This window comes from Ruditapes philippinarum, unplaced genomic scaffold (assembly GCF_026571515.1).
Source record: "Ruditapes philippinarum isolate M1 unplaced genomic scaffold, ASM2657151v2 ctg435_1_1_1_1, whole genome shotgun sequence".
In the NCBI taxonomy this organism is placed as follows: domain Eukaryota; kingdom Metazoa; phylum Mollusca; class Bivalvia; order Venerida; family Veneridae; genus Ruditapes; species Ruditapes philippinarum.
This window is the reverse complement of record NW_026857059.1, coordinates 36,862-57,823: the sequence shown is the minus strand read 5'-3', so window position 1 is coordinate 57,823 and position 20,962 is coordinate 36,862. Positions and strand designations below refer to the sequence as shown.

The window sequence follows — 20,962 nt, the reverse complement described above, 5'->3', positions numbered from 1 at the left end:
TTGAATTGAATTGGTAAAATCTTGTCCCTTCGGGGGATACTCAGATAATAACATTCCTGCCTTATGCCCCGGAACAGCGCAAACATCAAAACACGATTTTTTTAACCGCACCCCCCAGGGGCAAGGGAGGTGGTTACAAATGACTGGTGTATTACAATAATGCACAATAAAAGATATAAATAGGTCCTTATATTCCACTGATTAAGAAAAAATGCTTAAAGCTTTGAAGGGTTTTTATGAAACTTGGGTCAATTCTTTAGCACATCCAGATAATGTGCAGAACTTATATGCCATGTGTGCCGGCTCAGGTCGATGTCACACCTACAGGTCAAAGGATTAAGACTTGGGGTCCATGTCCGCTCCTTATCTCCGAAACCCCAGGCACCTTGTGTCAAATGTTAACCACATCGAGACCATATGCAGAACCTTTCTTTGGGTTACTGCGGACTATATATATATATATATATATATATATATATATATATATATATATATATATATATATATATATATATATATATATATATATATATATATATATATATATATATATATATATATATTGTCGTTATTTTTTTAAGCCTCCAAAAATGAAAATGTTGGTATTTTTAAATGGCATTTACAAATGGGGTACTGTAATTTACAGATGGCGAAGTGTTTGAAAATGGTGTTTTACAAATGGCGTAATTAACCAAACCTCTACTTTGCAAATGGCTTCATGTAAAAATATGTACGAAAAAACAAAAATAAAATATGTACAAAAAACTAAAATAAAATATGTACAAAAACTAAAATAAAATATGTATGCAAAACTAAAATAAAATTTGTATGCAAAACTAAAAAAAAATATGTATTCAAAACTAAAAAAAAAATTGTACGACAAACAAAAAACAATATGTACAAAAAACAAAAAAAAAAGGATAAAAAAAATGCAAATGCCACTTTTATGCCACCCTTCAAAATACTCTAGCACAAAAATTGTGTATTCCTAAATGCGAAAAATACCCCGTTCTGTCAGTCATTTACTTGATAACTTTTGGTGCCATATTGAGCCCCATTTTAAATATGTTGGGAATGAAATAAAATGCTGTTGATATTTTTTCCAAAGAACTATAAATATACTCTATTGCAATGTTCTGGTGCAACATCAAGTTTTTCGATCAGACTATAAATAGTGATTTTTACAAATACATTATTAAGCTTATGAACAAACGTATGGGTTTTTGTAAGCTCCATAACAACCGTTCGCCAGAGGCTTTTTAATGGGAAATCTTACATACTTCTTTAGAAAGAGCAAACAAGAATTTTATAATGTTAAAAAAAATGGTATCAAAGAAATGTAAGATGCTTGTTACCTGAATAAAGTAGCGATAAATGTGAAATTATTTGTCATAAAAGTAGTCAAAAAAATGTAGTATTTGACTGCAATATAAAATACTAATTCACTACAACTGTACTCATTGCCAAAAAGCAACAGATTAAAAAGATGGTTTAGGTAATTTGCCAATGTGTATTTTTTGGATAATATAGAAGAACATCAAAATTAAAGAAATTTAGTCAAGTTCCTTATATGTCACATTTAGCTAAATAAATGGCTCTCTCAACATATTATCAGCACATTTTTACTGAAATGTCTTACTAAGATTATCCAGAATTTATACCTTTGTCTATGCTAAGACTATCATATTTCTATAAAATGTGTAAATAAAAAAACGGTAAATAATGCATTTAGCTATAAACAATAGAGTTAACGAAAGGTGTACATATTTTTAAAATAAATAGAAAATTTGAGAAAAAAATATTTTAAGCTTAATAATTGATACAAATTCTTTATTTAGTGATTTATTTGGTGAAAGTTCTTCACTTCCTAATCAAAAACATTTAAATCCCTATTGATTCTACTATAAGTCAGAGCACAGGTTTTGCGTCTATTTAATATCTTAACTTTTTGTTTACCATTGGCTTTGACTACAATATATTATTTAAAACATAATGAACATTAATTTTCTATGACCCCAAAGTGCGGTCGTTTGCCTGATGTTTAAAAAATGCATATGTACCTGTTTAACGCACTTTGGGGTCGAAATTGGACCCCAAAGTGCGTAACGCACTATAGGGTCGGACCCCAAAGTACGTTACGCATTTTGGGGTCGGACCCCAAAGTGCGTTTGATCCCAAAGTGCGGTGTTACAGAGGTCAATGCAATAGATAACATAACTCTAATAAGTGAAATTATTAAATGATATGACAATAATCTTAATAATATTATAAGTGTACGCACGTAAATAAGTGTGCGCACGTAAATAAGTGTACGCACGTTTTTCTTAAAAAGCGAATTATTCTCTATACCGTCTCATATGTTACTGTTTCAATTCTTAGTAAAGACACGCTTGTACTGCAAGAATTTTAATTAAAGACACGCCGTATTTCACTGATTAATAGTTTACCGATTAACCAGTGTGTTACGACTCATTTTAATTACATATATTGCAATCCTATTGCGTAAAGATGAATTTTTTTTCATGTTCTGAATAAGACTGTTACTCATGCATACATGTATATTATGTTAATTGAAAAATGCTCTTATATATTTATATTTTTCATAATCAGATATATCTGATAACACTACTATTTTTCTTTTTTCAAAAATCTCTTATAAATTCAATTTTGATTTTTGTTTGTTTTACATTTTATATTTTTGATGATTTTTTCCCTGTAAATCACGTTTTTGAATTATCTTATTACATGTACTAACAAGAACTACTCGATATCTTTATAATAGTATCGACATCGTTTAGTCTAACTATTCTATTATAATAAAGTGAAATATTTTCCGCCCTTTTTAAACTTTTTTGCCTAATTAAACTATGGCTTTTAAAATCAGAGAAATCTTTGACTACTTGAAAGTATTATTTGTAAAACAAAAATCAGCTGATGCGATAATAGATCTAAAAGTAATATGTTGAGTGGAATTTTGGTGTCGGTTATATACTACGAACATTATAAGATAAAACGATTTTAAAAAGTTTTCTAATATAGAAATATGACGCACACATATCTTTGCAAGGGAAAATTCAATATTTTTTTCTTTTTAAATTTTGTATTTACAACTGAAATGTATAATTATATACATTTATAGTAGCATATTATCTTTACATTTTAATGCTGCTGTTCAAAATCACTGTTTGGTAGGGGATATATTATTTCTTAATCAACATAACTTTTGTAATAGAAAATAGTTGTAAGATATTTATAGATCGTTTATTTTTGTTTATTTTGTAACTTGATAAACACCTAAAGCAAGAGATTTTCTACAATTTTCGCAAATCCTAAATATTCTTATTACAATTATAGAGAAATGGTCTTTGAATAACATGAAACAGTGATATTGAAACAAAAAAAAATCAACTTATCAAAGAAAGTTAACCGACATTGCTTGATTGATCTTTGTACAAAGATCACTTCTTTTAACATGTACAAGAAATAAAAAAACTGCATCCATCTTAATTAGAAAAGAATGTCTTTTAGAAAAGCCAATCGTGCTGTTTGTGTGTGTCAGTGTTCTCAGACATTTCGGTTAGCAATTTACTTAAACAGACAATTTTTATCTAATCTGTCAGATCGCCAAAGTTTCATTAACTCGATAGATTTTGTCTACTGCCATACAAAGCTAAAGGACAATAAGATTGGTAAAATACTCAAAATTAGATTCATGAAGATGTATTTTGTCAGTCTGCTAGATTGATGCGATCGATCCCGTTCGTACCAGTTCAACATTTTCTTAAAGTTTCGAGAAAAGTTGTCTTTCTTGAAAAGAATGAACAGTTATTGAATGACCAATGTCTAAAAATTAAGGAAATTTAAATTCAAGATTAAAAGTAATTTGAGCCGCGTCACGACAAAACCAACATAGTGTGTTTGCGACCAGCATGGATCCAGACCAGCCTGCGCATTCGCGCAGTCTGATCAGGATCCATGCTGTTCGCTTACCAACCCTATTACAAGTAGAGAAACTGATAGCGAACAGCATGGATCCTGATCAGACTGCGCGGATGCGCAGGCTGGTCTGGATCCATGCAGGTCGCAAACCCATTATGTTGGTTTTGTCATGACGCGGCTCATTTATGCTTGTACTTATCCGCTTTCAGTACAAATGTCAAGAGACACCAGGCGTGGTTTACTGTACATTTTATCCCTCATATCAACTATGTTTCAAGACTTGAAAATGAATTTTAAATTTACACAGCATTTTTTTGAAAATAAAGACACGCCTGTGTATTCTTAAAATATATAATATGTTAAGTTTATGTAATCACGTGTCTTGATCGTTTTGAAAAGTATACTATGATAACACTATTACAGCAAATATTGACTTCAAAGTAACTATGAAGCAATTAACATTTTTGTTTTCAAATTTAGACCCGCTGCATTTGCTCAGAAAAAATAAGATTTACCAAAGATTCTGAGTTCAGTTCAGGTCATACTAAAAACCATGCTAAAATGTTCTTAAAACGTTCAATTTCTAAAATTACCAGCATTATGGTACGCAAACAAAACACGCATTTTCATTGAAACAAATAGTTTTAGACGTGCCTGCAATCTTTAATTGAAACGTCTTCAACAGTATTGTTAAAAGGCTTTTTTGCTTAGGAAATAATACTATGGTATTAATTAAAAAAATCTTGATTTCTAAATTTGAATTAGGTTTTAGGTTAACCTTTACTGATTAATTTTATTGAGAAAAATAAAGAATTACAATAAACATTAGTTAAATTTCCAGAAGCCGATCGTGCTGCAATCATAAGATATCGAATAATAAAAAAAGGTAATGCCCATATTGGGATTTCTGTTTTGAAATTAAAGCCTGATACGGGAATAATAAAACATTAATGCCATGGAATCGAAATGAACCTTGGAACGGGAATACAAAATTAAGGGTTAATTATATGGCTTAATATATTCGTGTTTTTTGTTTTGTTTTGTTTTTGGAAAAAATAAAAGGCGTGGTTCTGTATGATGTATCGAGGAAAAATATACTTAAAATTATAATTCATTAACAATTACATGTATATATATTACAGTTTAAGTACATAAAACTTTTTAAAAAAGGTTCTAGTGATAATAGATAAATAAATAACTCAAAATGTTAATTGAAGAAAAATAAGTAAATAGAATAATAATTATGTATGTAACAAATAGACTAAATAAAACAGTATAAATGTATAGACAATTGAAACTGTTATTGTAAAATTCTTATTGACAAACTCATGTGATGTCATGTGATTAAATATTTATTCCTTAAAAGTATATCTACAGTGGTTATAAATGTATAAATTACATCAGTGTATTTGCACGTCATTTTATATATTCTATATTTTTATATCTTTCTTAGTTGAAATGCAAGTAGATAAAATATGTTATTTACGAAAGTCTAGACGGTTTAAATTTGTTGACAATTATTTTACAATTTCTCTCAGTTTTGATAACACATTTCAAATTGAATCAAGCAACCTTTGTTCGGATTCAGTTTGAGAAAAAAAAACAGTACTAGTGCGTTTTCCATATAAACTTCCAGACGCATAGATAACATTAATCGTGAAGTAATTTGCATATTGATATATGTCAAACTAAATTGAAGAGGCGACTTTCTCAAGTAAATATTGAAATACTCTGAAAAATTTGCCTAACTTTCACAAAATGCTTTTGACCTAGACCAACAGAAAGTATTTGTCTGCTTTCTTTTATTACGTACATATTGGCATAGTGAATGAAAATATGTTAAGCTTGAGCTTGGAATAATTTGCTTGGTAAAATAAAACAAAATAACCCTAAATAGTTATATATTTCATGTAAAATGAAAATGTTTCATAAAAAGGAATGTCAGGCAGCGTTTTCCTTGCAATATAATTATTATTTAGGTCTGGAAATGTATTAAGAATGAATAAGAAATAAGGATAAACAAGCATTATCAATGTCTTTACGGCTGCTTGGTTTATACTCAATTCTTTCAAAAGTTTTAGCAAAAGAAATATTCACGCACTTAAATATCGATTGTCGCCTCGTTATTCTAAAAATTATATTCATACTTTTTTCAACTTTGAATGTAAGCTCTGTTTACTCTAGATATAAAAGGAAGTAATTAATTTACTAATCAATGTATTTGTAAAGAAATGATAATATACACTCTTACAGATAAAATAAATCATACTCAATCAAACCCGTGTCTGATTTTGTCTCTCAGATGTTTATATGCCAATTGGAAAATCGAACCTTTAAGAGTATATTTATTTTTTAAATTAAAATACTATTTGCAGGTTTTCCTTTCTTTTGAAGTTAAAATTTGCATCAACAGTTAACAAGTCAAATGCTTGTAATATGATGTATTTTGACATTTTATATTTCCATTCGTAGTTCATTCTACTGACATAAAATGCATGTACATAATACGTTATATAGACAATATGGTATTCAAAAGACATGCTTGACATATACATGTTTCTGTAAAACACTTACCTTTTTGTACCACCAGAACAAAGCCTTAACATAACAATGTCAATAATGTAATGAAATATCCTTAAAAATGACATCAATCATACATATTGACATAGTACATCTTCATGACCCTAATTTCGCGCCTTTTATCAATCTTATTAGCCTGTAGCTTTGTAAAGCAGAAGACAAAATCTACTGAGTAATGAAACAATGGTAAAATGACAGATAAGATGAAATGTTTTTGTGAGAAGAACGAACTTAATGTGATGACGTAAAACAAGGAAGAGAAAAAGGAAATCCATTCATTCAGATAAGTCATTAAGAGTTTCACTAAAAGCAATGATGAATAAGTTAGAATATTGAAAGTGAAACATCCGAATAATAGGTCATTTTATTATTACTGATATATCAGCGTTAAAAATGTAAGATGTATTTTAATTTTTCATAAGGGAAACTATCAACATAAATATACGGGTATGTCAGTGTATTTTGTTAAAAGTTACTATTTGCAACTTTCAAAAGACGATTCAGCATCAAATGAAAATATACTCGCTCTGTTGCAGCATAAATTGTATGTACCAAAATGATTAGAGTGACCTGTAGACACATAAAACATATGAACGCGAAACAATCATCTATAATTGCTACTCCTTTAAAGAAAAACACTATATTATCACAGTCTAGTCGGCTAATACTTTTGCTGTACCTCAAAGATAATAGATAAAAGCTGGAGAATGTCACAAATAACTTGAACTCGGCTTTCAAATGTACAATCTCGTTTACAAATTTGATGTTCAAAACAATATCAAGGCATAACAGATTATTTTAATTGCTGTTTTTAATGTCAATATGAGAATTACAAACATTCAAAGCAGTGCTATCGTGCTTTCTTGGTAGAATGTAGTATCAAAGTATCACGCATCTTAAATAGTATGTTGATAAATATATATTTTTATGTTGGTTGGTGCTTTTTAATCTACGTGCAGTTGACTTTTCACAATACAAATGAGATCAGCAATTTTTTCTGATTTTAAGAATATTTCCCAACGATGTTTCGATTTTTTACTTTCTTTGCCTTCTTTGAAGCTAAACTGGTACACTATTTGATATATACTACACTTTTTGACTTTTGTGTCTTCTTTTGTTTAACATACAAGAATTACAATGCTGATGACAACATTAAAGTTTAACCTGCGTTATAATTAGTTATCATTAAAGCATGTTATATTATTATTACACAAAATGCAGTAACTTTACACAAGAAAAATTTCCCATTTTATCCTACTTATCCCATAAAATTGATAAGACACAGAAGAAAGAAATGCATTTTTTGGTTTATTGAAAATTTGTTGAGAAAATAATAATCTTTGAACCTTGAATAAGGATATGCAGATAATAACTAAATTGATCATACTTTCTAAGAAAGCAAATGATGTACTGACGATTTTATGTCTGAAAATGCTTTTATCCTTTCCATATAATTCAAGAAATAAAATGAAACATACCTGTTAACCATTTCGTACAAGAAAATTTCAAAAGACCATTTAACATAACAGTGTGAAAGCATAACCCGACAGTTATTTTGACATCACATACAAAATGAATATTTATCGTTCACGTATAAATATAAAATTAATATGGTGCTAAATCAGACGGTAAAGACATTTAGTTGTAATGATAAATTGTTTGCTTCATTAAAACAAAAGATGAAGACATATCAAAACCATTGTTAATATTTTGGATAATAAAGATTGTACGAGTATATAAAGGTCATTTGCAAATGCAAATTTTGTATGTATTTAGTTGAAATAAAGTGAATATGACACAAAATGTGTGAACATTGGTGAGATGACCATATGACAATAAATCAAACCGAGTTTGTCTATGCCGGGACGCTGCCGTTGTTAAATTGAATGGAATTTCATTAAACATAGTATTTATGGTTATTAACATCTTGAGAAATCTCACATATTATATAATCAAACATTAAATTAATTCAAATTATAATCAACAAATGTAACTTATACTAACACATGAATAATTAACAGTTAGGCAATATCATTTTTATAGCAAAGGTATTTTTCATTACAAAAATACATCTTCCGATCATATTAATGGTTTGAACTGCTGACAACTTGTTTGGAAGTTATATTATCTTAATCTAAATCAATTTTCTCATTTCAAATCATTTTCATGAATTTATACTCTTCATTACATATGTAAACTTGTTTTTGTGTTAATCATTTCAGTGATAAATTTAATTCTTCATGCAAACAGGACACACAATTATACATAATGATATTTATTTTTTTATTATTATTTATTTATTCTAGAAAATGGGCGAAATTCATATACGAAACATATAGTTGTATATAAATGTAAAGTTTCATTTGAAGTGAACATATCTTTGAGCATTTATCTTGACAATGTTAAAGAAATATTAAAGATATTCTGGAATATGGGCAAAGACTAATGCTATTACAATGAGTTTGTATGTTATTAAAGAAGAACATACGGTGATACGAAAAGAAAAGCTGCACTCTCTCCCTGTGACAGTTCAATTTCAGTTCAATATCCTGTGTGGGTGTCATCCTGTCTACAGCAGACCATATTTCGCAGCATTTATTTGTTGATTTACTTTACTTACCATTGTATTGATTATACGGTCATGGACATTTGAGCCACGTCATGACAAAACCAACATAATGGGTTTGCGACCAGCATGGATCCAGACCAACCTGCACATCCGCGCAGTCTGATCAGGATCCATGCTGTTCGCTTTCCAACTTTATTACAAGTAGAGAAACTGATAGCGAACACCATGGGTCCTGATCAGACTGCGCGGATGCGCAGGCTGGTCTGGATACATGCTGGTCGCAAACGCAGTATGTTGGTTTTGTCGTGACGCGGCTCATTTATTAAATAGAAGATTTCGTGGCACGTCCCTGAGGCCATGTTATACATGAATGGTGAGATGTGAAGTTTTTCATACATAAAACCAAATCAATAAGATGTCTCGTCAATCTTTTGTTATATCAAAGCGAATAACTGAACGAAAAAAGTCAAATTTCTGTTTCTTCGTATGTAATGGCGATAAAAGAGCATTTTTCTTTTTCATCTCTTGCATCTGATAGCGGTGTTCAAAATGTTGCCAATGGAAACAGACACATCGATGGCAACAGAGACACGGTTCTTCTCTTTAAAAATCTTTCACTATCACATTTACATTTTTAACAATATACAATTACGCCTTGTTTGAGTTAGGAACGTGTATGTTTTTACAAACTTATTGGATTATAAACTGAAATAATTAGTACATAAACATTTTAGCGTATATATAATTATAAATCTAACATATTCTTTTCGTATAATTATTTTTTGTCATTGTATTTTGAAATGGAACTATGTTCATTTTTTCGCTGTCAATTTGTGTTGAATAAGTTAGATTATCAATTTAATGATGATTGACAAATATTTGATACTTGATACAATATAATAACAACATAAGTTATAAAAAGACTGTTCAACATTTTTTAAGAATTGAGCAATACCGATACGTTCAGAACGATATTTATCAAATAAATTCCATTGGTCGAATGGATTATTGTAGTGAAATACAAAATTGAACACAATTGTTGAAAATACAAAATTAATTTGTTTTACCTGTACACTGACCATTTACACTTGGATTGACATCATGACGAATTCATACTTGTCGTCTATTCAGTTAATAAGCTTATATTCTGGCACCAATAATCCTACTTAAATACGGGTATAGTCATCATAAGGAATTCTTGGCTGCTTTTTTAAATTTATGTTTTGACGTCTTTTCTTTCTATCTTTAAGTTCCGTCCTTTGTTTTCACGTTTAGGGCAGTCGCATTCTTTTGCTTGGGGATCATACGCCGCTTTTCATGAAATGGCACGAACGTGTCACATTAAAATTTCCATGATAACCCGTACGGATACATCTGCGTATGTTTTTAGATTTGAACTTCTCCATTTTCATGTTTAAATGTTGAATTCTGGTAGATGATTTTAGTTATTTAGGTGTGATATTCAAATTTAATGGTAAATTTAATAAAACAAAAAAGCACTTGACAGATCAAGCGAGGAAGGCTATGTTTAGTATTTTAACTAAAATTAAGAAATTGTGTTTGCCAATTGATATTCAGTTACAGTTGTTTGATAGTATGGTTAAGCCAAAATTATTGTATGGGTCGGAGGTGTGGGGATCTGAAAAAAATTCTATTATTTCTCAGTTTCAATTGAAATTTTATAAATATATACTTAAACTTAAGATGTCAACTCCTTCGGTTATGGTCTTGGGAGAACTAGGTGCATTTCCTATTGAAAATGATATTACTTGCAGAATGTTAAATTTTTGGAGTAAATTAGTTAATGGTAAAAATGATAAAATATGTGCTTCTTTGTACCGGACTATGTATAATCTTCATGAAAAGAAGGGTATTTTACATTGTCAGTGGATCGAGAAAGTAAAATCTACTTTGAATAATATTGGTTGTTCTGATTTTTGGATAACTCAGAATGTTGCAAATTTTAATAATTTTAAATATGTAATAAAATCACGATTACGTGATCAGTTTTTACAAGTATGGAATAGTGATGTTTTTGATTCTGCTAAGTGTTTTAACTATAGAATATATAAAACTCAATTTAAATTAGAACATTATTTACTATGTTTACCAAGAAATTTAGCAATTGCTCTCTGTAAATTTATATGTCTCAATTCTAATATTCCTATAGAGAAAGGTCGCTATTTTGGTATTGAAAGAGAAAATAGAACATGCTCACTTTGTAATCAGCAAGAAATAGGTGATGAATTTCATTATATTTTTAAATGTACTTATTTTAATCATGAAAGACACAGGTATATCAGTAACTATTATTCAAGGTTTCCTAGTATTTTAAATTTTCAGGCTCTTATGTGTAGCGACAACAGAAATACTTTATTTAATCTAGCCATTTTTGTCAAAGCTATAATGCTGAAATTTCAATAAGTCATCTTCCTTATTTACTTATTTACTTCATGCCATGTTTGTATTATTACTTTTTGTTTTGTTGATTGTTCACTCTTATGCCCTTAAGGGCCATGAGTTTTGTTTATAAATAAAAAAAAAATAAAAAAAAAAAAGGTAAAGCTAGGGGGCTAGATTGCAACTACCACTACCGTCCGACATAAAGATTCAATTAAGCCGAATCTGCAATGTTGCCGTTTTGGGTGTATTTATGGATTCCTTTTTTCACAATTTTTTTAAAACATATCTTAATGTACTTATTTTGTCGGGGGTTTTATACGTTTAAGAGAAGTCAGAAAAATGTTCATCTTCATGTTATATACTACTCTTCGAAGACAGACTGACCTTACAATGCTTCCTAATAAACAGTTATAAATAGTTCCATTAAACGATACAATAGCCATAACAACACATACTGGTGAGTTTTTCATAAGTGATTAATATGTTTGTATTGATTTAACAAACTTGGTGACGTCTGTGACATTTTTAATGAAATTTACAATTCCCCTTAGTTCTTACGTCTGATAGAAGCCAGTCTTTCCCTACGGAGCACGTCTTTCACACACAACATAATAATTATGTTGAAATGTATCTCAAATGTCAAATGTATCTCTCTAGTATCAAATGACGATACAAGGGCATTGTCCCTCTCTGTTTTAAATCACAATACTTTAAGGTTTTGCATTTCTTTCGTCGTATCTAATACGTTAATCTACTTGAATAAATACATTGGTATTAAACTTAGGATCAATCAAGATATAATTTTCAGATGACATCGATTGTGGCTTCAAAATTTGATTAATGAAACTGCAGACGAGTAAAGCAAAGGTCGTTATTCAACATTAGAATCGGTTTTGTGGATAATATGAAGTGCAACAGACAATTTATATCTGATATTCGTCGTTTGGCGTATTTCATTCTTATTTATAAAAGGGATGAAAATGAATAAGTCGTATTTTAATATGTGTAACATACTCGTATTGTACTGATGATTCCTTTGTTATAAGAATTTTTGCATCTATTTTGTTTTTATCATGTTCCCTTTAATCACTGACTGACAAATTTGACAGCTTTATCCGTGTATTCTCTAACGTGTTATAAGTGTTCTGTCACTTGCATAAAAGAAATAAAATCGTACTGAATCGTTTCTGAACATTATTTTGCATTATGATTATAATATTTTAACTCTTGTTGCAAAACACCGCCTTTCTGGTGTTAAATGCTTCTAAATATATCATCACAGTACAAATAAATACAATGCATCCTTCAGGTAGTCATCCGAGTAAAAACGTTTCCTTTTTTCCCCTTTTCTTTAAATGCAAATTACCGTATAAGTGTTTTTTTCTGCGGTGACTTTATTTCTTCGTATTCTGCGGTCAGTTTCATCACCGCAGAAATATATAACCGCAGAATATTCCTCCAAGTTTGTTATGACATTTCTCCTACAATTATGACCTGTGTCGTCTTAAATAATACTGAATAACGGATTTTGTGTCAATGTATGAATAAAGATATATCAACATCATAATTATATAGTGTTTGCGTACGCTAAAAGCTTTGTTTACCACTAAATTTTTCTAGCCAATTTAACCTCTACACTGCTTTTTTTGTGAATGAGATAATATTTTTTATCAAAACATTCATTTAGACACTCTGGGAGATGTGAACCTACGCAATAGAAACATTATTGATACAATTCTGCAGGTGTTATCAGTTCCTGGTGAATTATTTGGATTAAGTCCATTAGCAGCAGTTTTTATTTCGTTCAATTTAAATAGCCTTCGGTATTGGCCTATCGAATGTAGTAATGTTAAGCAAAAAAGAACGAAAAGAAGAATATGTCAAAAAAATTTACACAATATATAAGAGTATGCTTTATAAATCATACACTGTGTAAGCATGTCTTTCTACGACGGCCTAGTTGATAGATTAAAAGAACGTTTTTATTCTTTTTGCTATATGTTTCAGTTGCTGGACATAGATGTTGGTGTTTTGCCCGGAAGTGCTGTAGAGGGCACCGTTAAACAGCTCAACCCAAGACTGCATGCAAAGTGTCGTCAAGTAGACACTACTGATAATGCCATCGATAGACTTATGTAAGTATTTGCATGTTTGGACTTTAAAACAAGAAAGACTTCCATAGGAAAGTAACAAAGCATGGTTTGATTTATTAGATACTAGGATAATGTTCTAATAACTTTGTCTTTTAACACTTTCTGAATTCAAGTAATTATCAGAACTGTTCCTTCCCTTTTGTACAGTTTATCTATGTGTTCCAAAGTATACAAAATGGGATATATTCGTACACACTGTCTAACCTTTGCTTTTGTCAACAATTTATACATACATGCTATATCATTTTCTATAAAATACATTCATGGCCGCAAGGGGAAAGTTCCTTTTTATTTATTTATCACCACTCAAAGTAAACTTTGTTTTAGCAGTAGTATTTATGTATCCACTGTAATAGATTCCCATAAGCAAATTCCTAGTGGGAAGCGATGTGTCATAAAAACTAATAAAGATAATGCCTGAGAAAAGTTTCATAAAAAGACATAAGAATACTATATAGACACAGTATTTGACAAGTCATGCAGCTATAAATAAAACGGTAATTTTGTTTTATGTTCCCTAATGGAGGCGTTTACTTGTTGAACTGAGCGTGCGCTCTGTCATCTTTTTGTCCTTAAATACGTATTTACAGCATTCTTTCAAGTTCAACGGCAGGTTAAGCCAATGTCTCGAGTTGTCTATATATACAAGTGAACCAATTATTATCATGCAGAATCTTATCTTTTTATTATTTAAACTGTGTACAGATAATTATTCATCTATTAGTCATACACGATATGATATTAACAAAGTTTGTTTGTTTAAGACATAAATCACACTCTGTTAAAGTGCTGGCTAGCTAATTCTTTTGTAATGTAAAGAACTAAACTGAACTTACCGCTAAAGCCGGTGCTAGGGGCGTGAGAGTTGTTGCATTTTTCATTATCCCTCACAAACCGAGTCTGCAATTTTCAATGTAATTCTGCTGAATTTAATGCTTCCGAGGGATCACTTTTTCCAGATATACATTATTTGATCACATGTAAATTGGTATTATTAAAATTTTATTTTAAAGCCAAGCAATACTGAATATAGAAAACATTTTCAAAAAATATCCTCCCATCATTAGTAAAAATGTACATGAATATTGCACTAACCTCCAATTCTTTACCATTTGTATTAAACTGGCAAAAAATATGTATTGAAACCAGAAAAAATATATCCTGGATAAGCATGTCAAACAATATATAAATGATACATCTATGATCTTCATAGAATTGCCATTATAAAAAAACAACAGGTTGTGATGCTCTGATTTTGATAAAATCACAGATCGACATTTTTCTTTCTGCGGCTGTTTCTAAAGTTAAGACAAACACCATTTTAATATCCAAATTTTGAGTCATGGCTCCAACAGGTGCTAGAGGAAGGGGGAATTCTTGCTTTTCATATGGCCGTCTATGAACAGAAGCATGCACTGTCGTTTTCAATAAAAAACTAAAGGACAAGCAAACAAAACTAATAAGTATCGAAAATATCTAAAATTAATTCAATCAAAAGAACAAAGTCATTTCATCTACTACATAAATTAAATTAAATACTTGAAAATGTACATTGTCACCGAGTGTCTGTATTTCATACAATTACCACGATGTTTCGATTGCTAAGAATGAATATACGTTTCGAACCTGTAAGACTTCTTTCAGTTCTTTATATTTCTAAATCTATATGCGAAACATTTATCTTTCACAATTAAAGAAAAATCTGGATAAAGTGTAATCCGTCGGAAGCATTAATCACAACAAAATTACATGAAAATTGCAGACTCCTTTTGATTGAGTCTGTACATAAGGGAAAATGAAAAAGTGCAAAATTTCTTACCCCCCCCCCCAGCACTGACTTGAACGGTACTTAATTTTTAACACTTAAAAATTGGTATCAATGATCCCGAAGGAGATTCATCTATCAGCGCATTACATTAGTTGATTCTTTTAAGATATAGTTCTCTCTCGTTGCCATATATTTTCTGAATTTCCTATTCTATGCAGTCCAAAACCGTATTGGCATTAAAAATATTTAATGGAGCAATTAGCAAACAAAAGAATTCAGTTTGTGTTAAATCTGTTGTTTCAGACATGAAAGGGTTCCTTGTTATTCTGATACATCGCTTAATATGTAGTTATTATCAATAATTGGATAAAATACATAAAACTAAAGGAGTTACCTTTATTATTGGGATATTGCCAATTTTTATGTCCTACCATGTTTGACCGAACGTTTATTATATAGACTGAGGATCAAATTTGTAGAACTTATTATGGCCCCAAACGCGAGAATTACTGTCGATCTGAAGTACATTTATATTTTACCGACATTATACATGAATATTAATAAGAGATAAGATGCCGATGGTTATGTATTTAGGATTGATAGGTAATTAATTAATGGTAGCAGAACAAAAATGCTCGAAATAAGATATTTAGTAACAACTCTTTAACAGACATATCTTTCAGGGTTCCATGCAGTACATGGCATAAAGACTACCATTATAAGTATATTAAACAATAAGGCATCTAAATACAGCAACACCAGTTTAACGATAACACTTCCACCTTAAGAAACAGTAAGGTCTTAAACAATAAAACTTCCGCCCCAGACAACGCATGGTCAAACAATATAACGTTCACCTAAAGCAAACATTGAGTTTTTACATAAAATGCCTCCACCTAAAGCAACACCTAGAGTATATAACACTTACATTATAAACTGAAGAATAAACCATCATATAACTTTTTCAAACAATAAGGCAAGACAAGCAAAATGCTTCATTTCTTGTTCAGAATTTAACCCTATCTTGTTTCGTATATTATACTTATTGATCCATGTTTCAGTCACAGAAATTTGGATGCTTACCTGGGTGATTATCCTATTCTTGACTATGCAAGGGCCAAACTAGACCCAGAATGTAAACTTCGTTTGCTCACACAGACATTTGGAGAGGACGGTTACGGCATTGGTTTACCAAAAGGCTCTCCTCTCAAGGTGAGTGTTTAAATGTAATACATGAAGTCAACTATTATGTTTATGGGCGCAGGGATGAATGCGAATGCGCTGAAATACAAGCAGGATTTTAAATATTTTTACGTGATACATGTTTAATCTTCTATGCCATAAAAACAAAGCTGGTTCTAGAAACAATATTTCACGACTCTTTTGGGAGCTCTGCTTTTATTTCTCTCGCAACATCTTGGCTAGGAAATGTAATTACGCAATGTATTAATTTCGCTTTGGAACATGATTTATACCGGAATTATAAAATTTGTCACTTTCCCAAGAAACGTAATTACAAGCTGTTCGTGGATTGTTTAGTTTGTGTAATAATGAAATAATGTCATGAAAACCTCTCAGACTTTTGTTTTATATTCCAGATGATAAATTCCTTATTTTTCTCTGAAATTAATTTATTATGTAATTAATATATGTTGTGCGGACAGCAAAGCTTTGCTAAGCAAGTTTGAATTTGCTGAAAAATATCAGCCTTCAATCTTATTACAAATATTAACTGCCATAACGGATTAGATATATACATGTATATATGATATGCAGTTTACTTCCTTTGTCCGAAACTATTAACCATTACAAAAATAAAATTATATCTCCATTTCTTTTTCATTATCTTGATAAAATGTCATCTATAGAGCATTATTTGAAATGAATTAATACCACGAATAATAAAGATCACATATAATTATAACTTAACTGATTATCATCATTACAAGTTTTTGTATTGTTGTTTTTTATGTTTAAAGATTTAGCGTATTGATGTGAAATATTTGTGTATTATGACTTAACATACAGAATATCCAAGGCAAAAACATTTGTTATGATCAGAAACAAAAAAGATATCTACGCTCTCACATTGTTTTCTTCAAAATATGTAGTCTTTTGCCATAAGCTTCCTGAAAAATAAATGTACCTCTTATCGATTTTGACTATGAATTAACGATATTAATAATTGACAGTCTACATATGTAACACATATATTCGATTATTTATCTAGTAATCACATAATAATCAATAATAAGCTTTAATGATTTATTTTTTATTTTAAAAGATGCCATTGTCAAAGAAGATTCAGAACTACCACGAGAGTGGGTATATAGAAGATCTTATAGATGTACATTTTGCTGATTCTCAGTGTTATAAACAACGCATAAAACAGGAAGATTCACGGCTAGAAGTGCAGCATCATGCCGGAAGTTTTGTTATGTTATGTGTCGGAATTATTGTAGGTGTAGGAGTACTATTTTTAGAACACGCCATCTTCAGATGGGTAGTGCCAGCATTAAGAAAAAAGCCCGGATTAAGTTTTTGGAAAAGCGTTCACGTGATGTTTTTCAGCCAGGTATGTACATTTTTATTTATAACAGTTTTTAAACCTACAAATATAAGCATTTTAACATACATATACACTTGTAACAGTATGTTAAAATGTACATCATGTTAAAATGTTGTTGACGTTGTAACTGTACGAAATGGTAAACTAAACTACATTACGACATTTACGTATGCTGTGAAAAATATGTGAAAAAAACTAACGGAGGCGTCCCTTTTTATGTCAAATAAAGATAAACAGCTGTTCATTTTGTCATAATACATGGACTTGATGTCACCTTTTGTTAAATGATTGTATTAATTGAAAGAAAACAGAGGTAAGATAAAACATCAAATCTATATGTATAATGAAAGTTTAAGTATAATCAAAGTATAATGTAAAGGAATCTGATGAGTATTTAGTTCATATTTCCTATTTAGCTTTCAACTGTGTGTATGCCCGCCCGCGTGAGCTGCATATATGATAAGCGTCTTCATCATCAATTAAGCTTCTTACATCATGGTATTAGGATATGATAAAACATGATAAAAAAGACATGATATATGCTACCAATTAATCAACCACTTTATATTTCGACCTAAGAGAGACATTCAATCAATGCATATTGTTGTGAATAAAAATCTTGAGTTGTCTTCAGCCAAAAATGATAAATAACGTGACCAAGTGTTTAACAGGGGATATATCTTCAAAAAAGGGAAATGTTCAGAGCAGTAAATGTATTTTGTTAACAACGTTTGATAAGTTAAGAAATGGTAATGGTTTGAATCTTGACAAATCTTACATGGGAGAGATGATATTATTTTAAAGGAATATGCCTCTTAAATAAGAGCTCGTTAGAGCACAACATGGGTCATGGAATTGTTTTCCCATATGATACTGATGAGTTAAAAGTGGACAAAACTGGTTTACATAAGTTATTTTTGCTTGTTTTAACAACGACTTGATAACATTATTTTGACTTTGAATATAAAATATTACGTTAAACATGTTAATAGGGATATAAGGCGACGATCTCTTTCTTTAAAAATATATGGAAAGAAGATTGCTTTCAAATAAGAAAATAAAAATGTTAAGAAATGATGTATTACGTTTATTGGTTCTTTATTGTTATATACGAAAATGCAAACACTATATATAGTCGTTGTATAATTTGTTAGTTTCGTTAGTTAGTTAGTTAGTTAGTTAATGTTATATAATATAATGATACATTTAAATTTTCTCTACAATACTCAACATTTGTTTGATAAACGTCTTAAAAGGATCATAATGATAAAGATGTTGATCAATTAGTTTACAAAATCATGGGAAATACTTATTATTAGGTTTAAAATCATAGGAAATAATTATTATTAGGTTTTATAAATCATTTATACTAATTCAAGTTAAAACATGCAGCCAAATTGTCTAGGCGATTTTCGTGTTCTTAGAAATCAATAGATAATAGTTTGTTGTTTTAAAAGAAAAAATACAACAAAAACACATTAAGAATCGGTTTGACGATTTTAATCAAAGCTATAAGAAAATATTTCTTAAGCATACAGTAATAAATCAAGGCAAAATAACTGAAGGCTTGTAGCAAACAATTCAGTGCCAAATACCCTCGACTTCTACTTTTGGCACTGATATGACACGAACAGTGTTATTTGTATAACTATTAAATAACCTTTTGACCTGAGAAAGGCTTTGATATTATGATCCGAGTTTCAATACTTAATGTGGACTAGGGTCACTAATGAGTCATTGATGACATGGCTGGCATATAGGTAGGTCAATTAAAATTACAAAAAAATGTAACTCAAATTTTATCCAAATAAAAAACGATAACGTCATCGCAAAGATAACAAATTACAAAATGTGGTACAGTTTCAAACTTCGATTTTGATATTCACCATGAGAAGCCTTAATAACAAAACATTAAGGGAAACGGTGGTCTAGAGATTACGGTGTCTGCGTCTCAACTCTTGAATCATGGGTTCGAGCCCTAATCGACCATGTTTCTTCATATGACACCAGTACTGGTTGGTTTCGGGAAGCGGACTTGAAAGTGATTAATATAAGTTGCTAGAACTTGTTTCGCAATCGAGTTCAAGTAAATATATTTTAACCAACAAAACATCATACAATAGAAATGAGCAGAAAATGTTTACAACAGACAAAAGCATTGTTCACTGAGATCGATTATGCTATTTCACATTTTTTCATTTATTTAGCTAACCCGATTTCTCTTTCAGAGTTCGAGCTGTTTCATCTATTCCGTTTTATTATCGAGGATCATTGAAACCTCGTGAGAATTGCCGAGACTAATAATTCAAGACAATGTAGCACTATATAAAGTTCTCATTTCATCTATATTGCAATAATACCCATCTCGGAAACAGTGATAAACTTTGGCAATAACTTTATACTTCAAACAGATGTCATTCCATCTAATATACTCTTTACAAAGAAAGAGAAATTGATCAGGTTTTAGAAGAAGTATATTTTTAGATTGACTTATTCTATATTATACGAGAAAACTGGTGGTAAAAGAGCAATTGAAAGATTTTTTCATTAGGAAATTTTAAGAACTGCCGCTTCAAACGGTTCTGTCTAAAGATAAACATGCTTCTTTTCTTGTAAGTATATACTTCCAATGAGGTTTTAGAATATATATTCAAGGTTTTATTCATTGCAATATCACCTGAGGAATTTTGTATGAAACAATGTTTTCTTAGTGTTCACCATCCATTAAAAAGCAATATTTGTAATGTTATACTCCAAAAACATTGATTCTTGTGTTGATTAAAGCTGAATGTTAAATGCTAAATTCTGCTTAAGCCGGTGCTAGGGGACGTGAACGTACCATCCATAAACAGTACCACCCATAAACAGTACCATCCATAAACAGTACCATCCATAAACAGATTCAATTATACCTTTTCTTTTTACCTTTTTGGACATTGTTAGGGATTTTTTTCTTTTTTTCTTTTTTTCATAATCATAAT

The 20,962-nt window shown here is 30.2% G+C and overlaps 1 protein-coding gene across 1 annotated transcript in view; it reads left to right on the top strand.

The window, feature by feature from the left end:
* Positions 1 to 17,987, top strand: part of LOC132748634 (glutamate receptor ionotropic, NMDA 3A-like) — a gene marked incomplete at its 3' end in the record, with an annotated part of 134,743 nt that extends 116,756 nt beyond the window's left edge. Inside the window, exons 4-6 of the mRNA XM_060738246.1 lie at positions 13,499 to 13,626; positions 16,474 to 16,624; positions 17,697 to 17,987. Of these exons, the coding sequence (XP_060594229.1) occupies positions 13,499 to 13,626; positions 16,474 to 16,624; positions 17,697 to 17,987 (570 nt within the window). The remainder of the gene's footprint in view (positions 1 to 13,498; positions 13,627 to 16,473; positions 16,625 to 17,696) is intronic.
* Between the last annotated feature and the right edge of the window lie 2,975 nt (positions 17,988 to 20,962).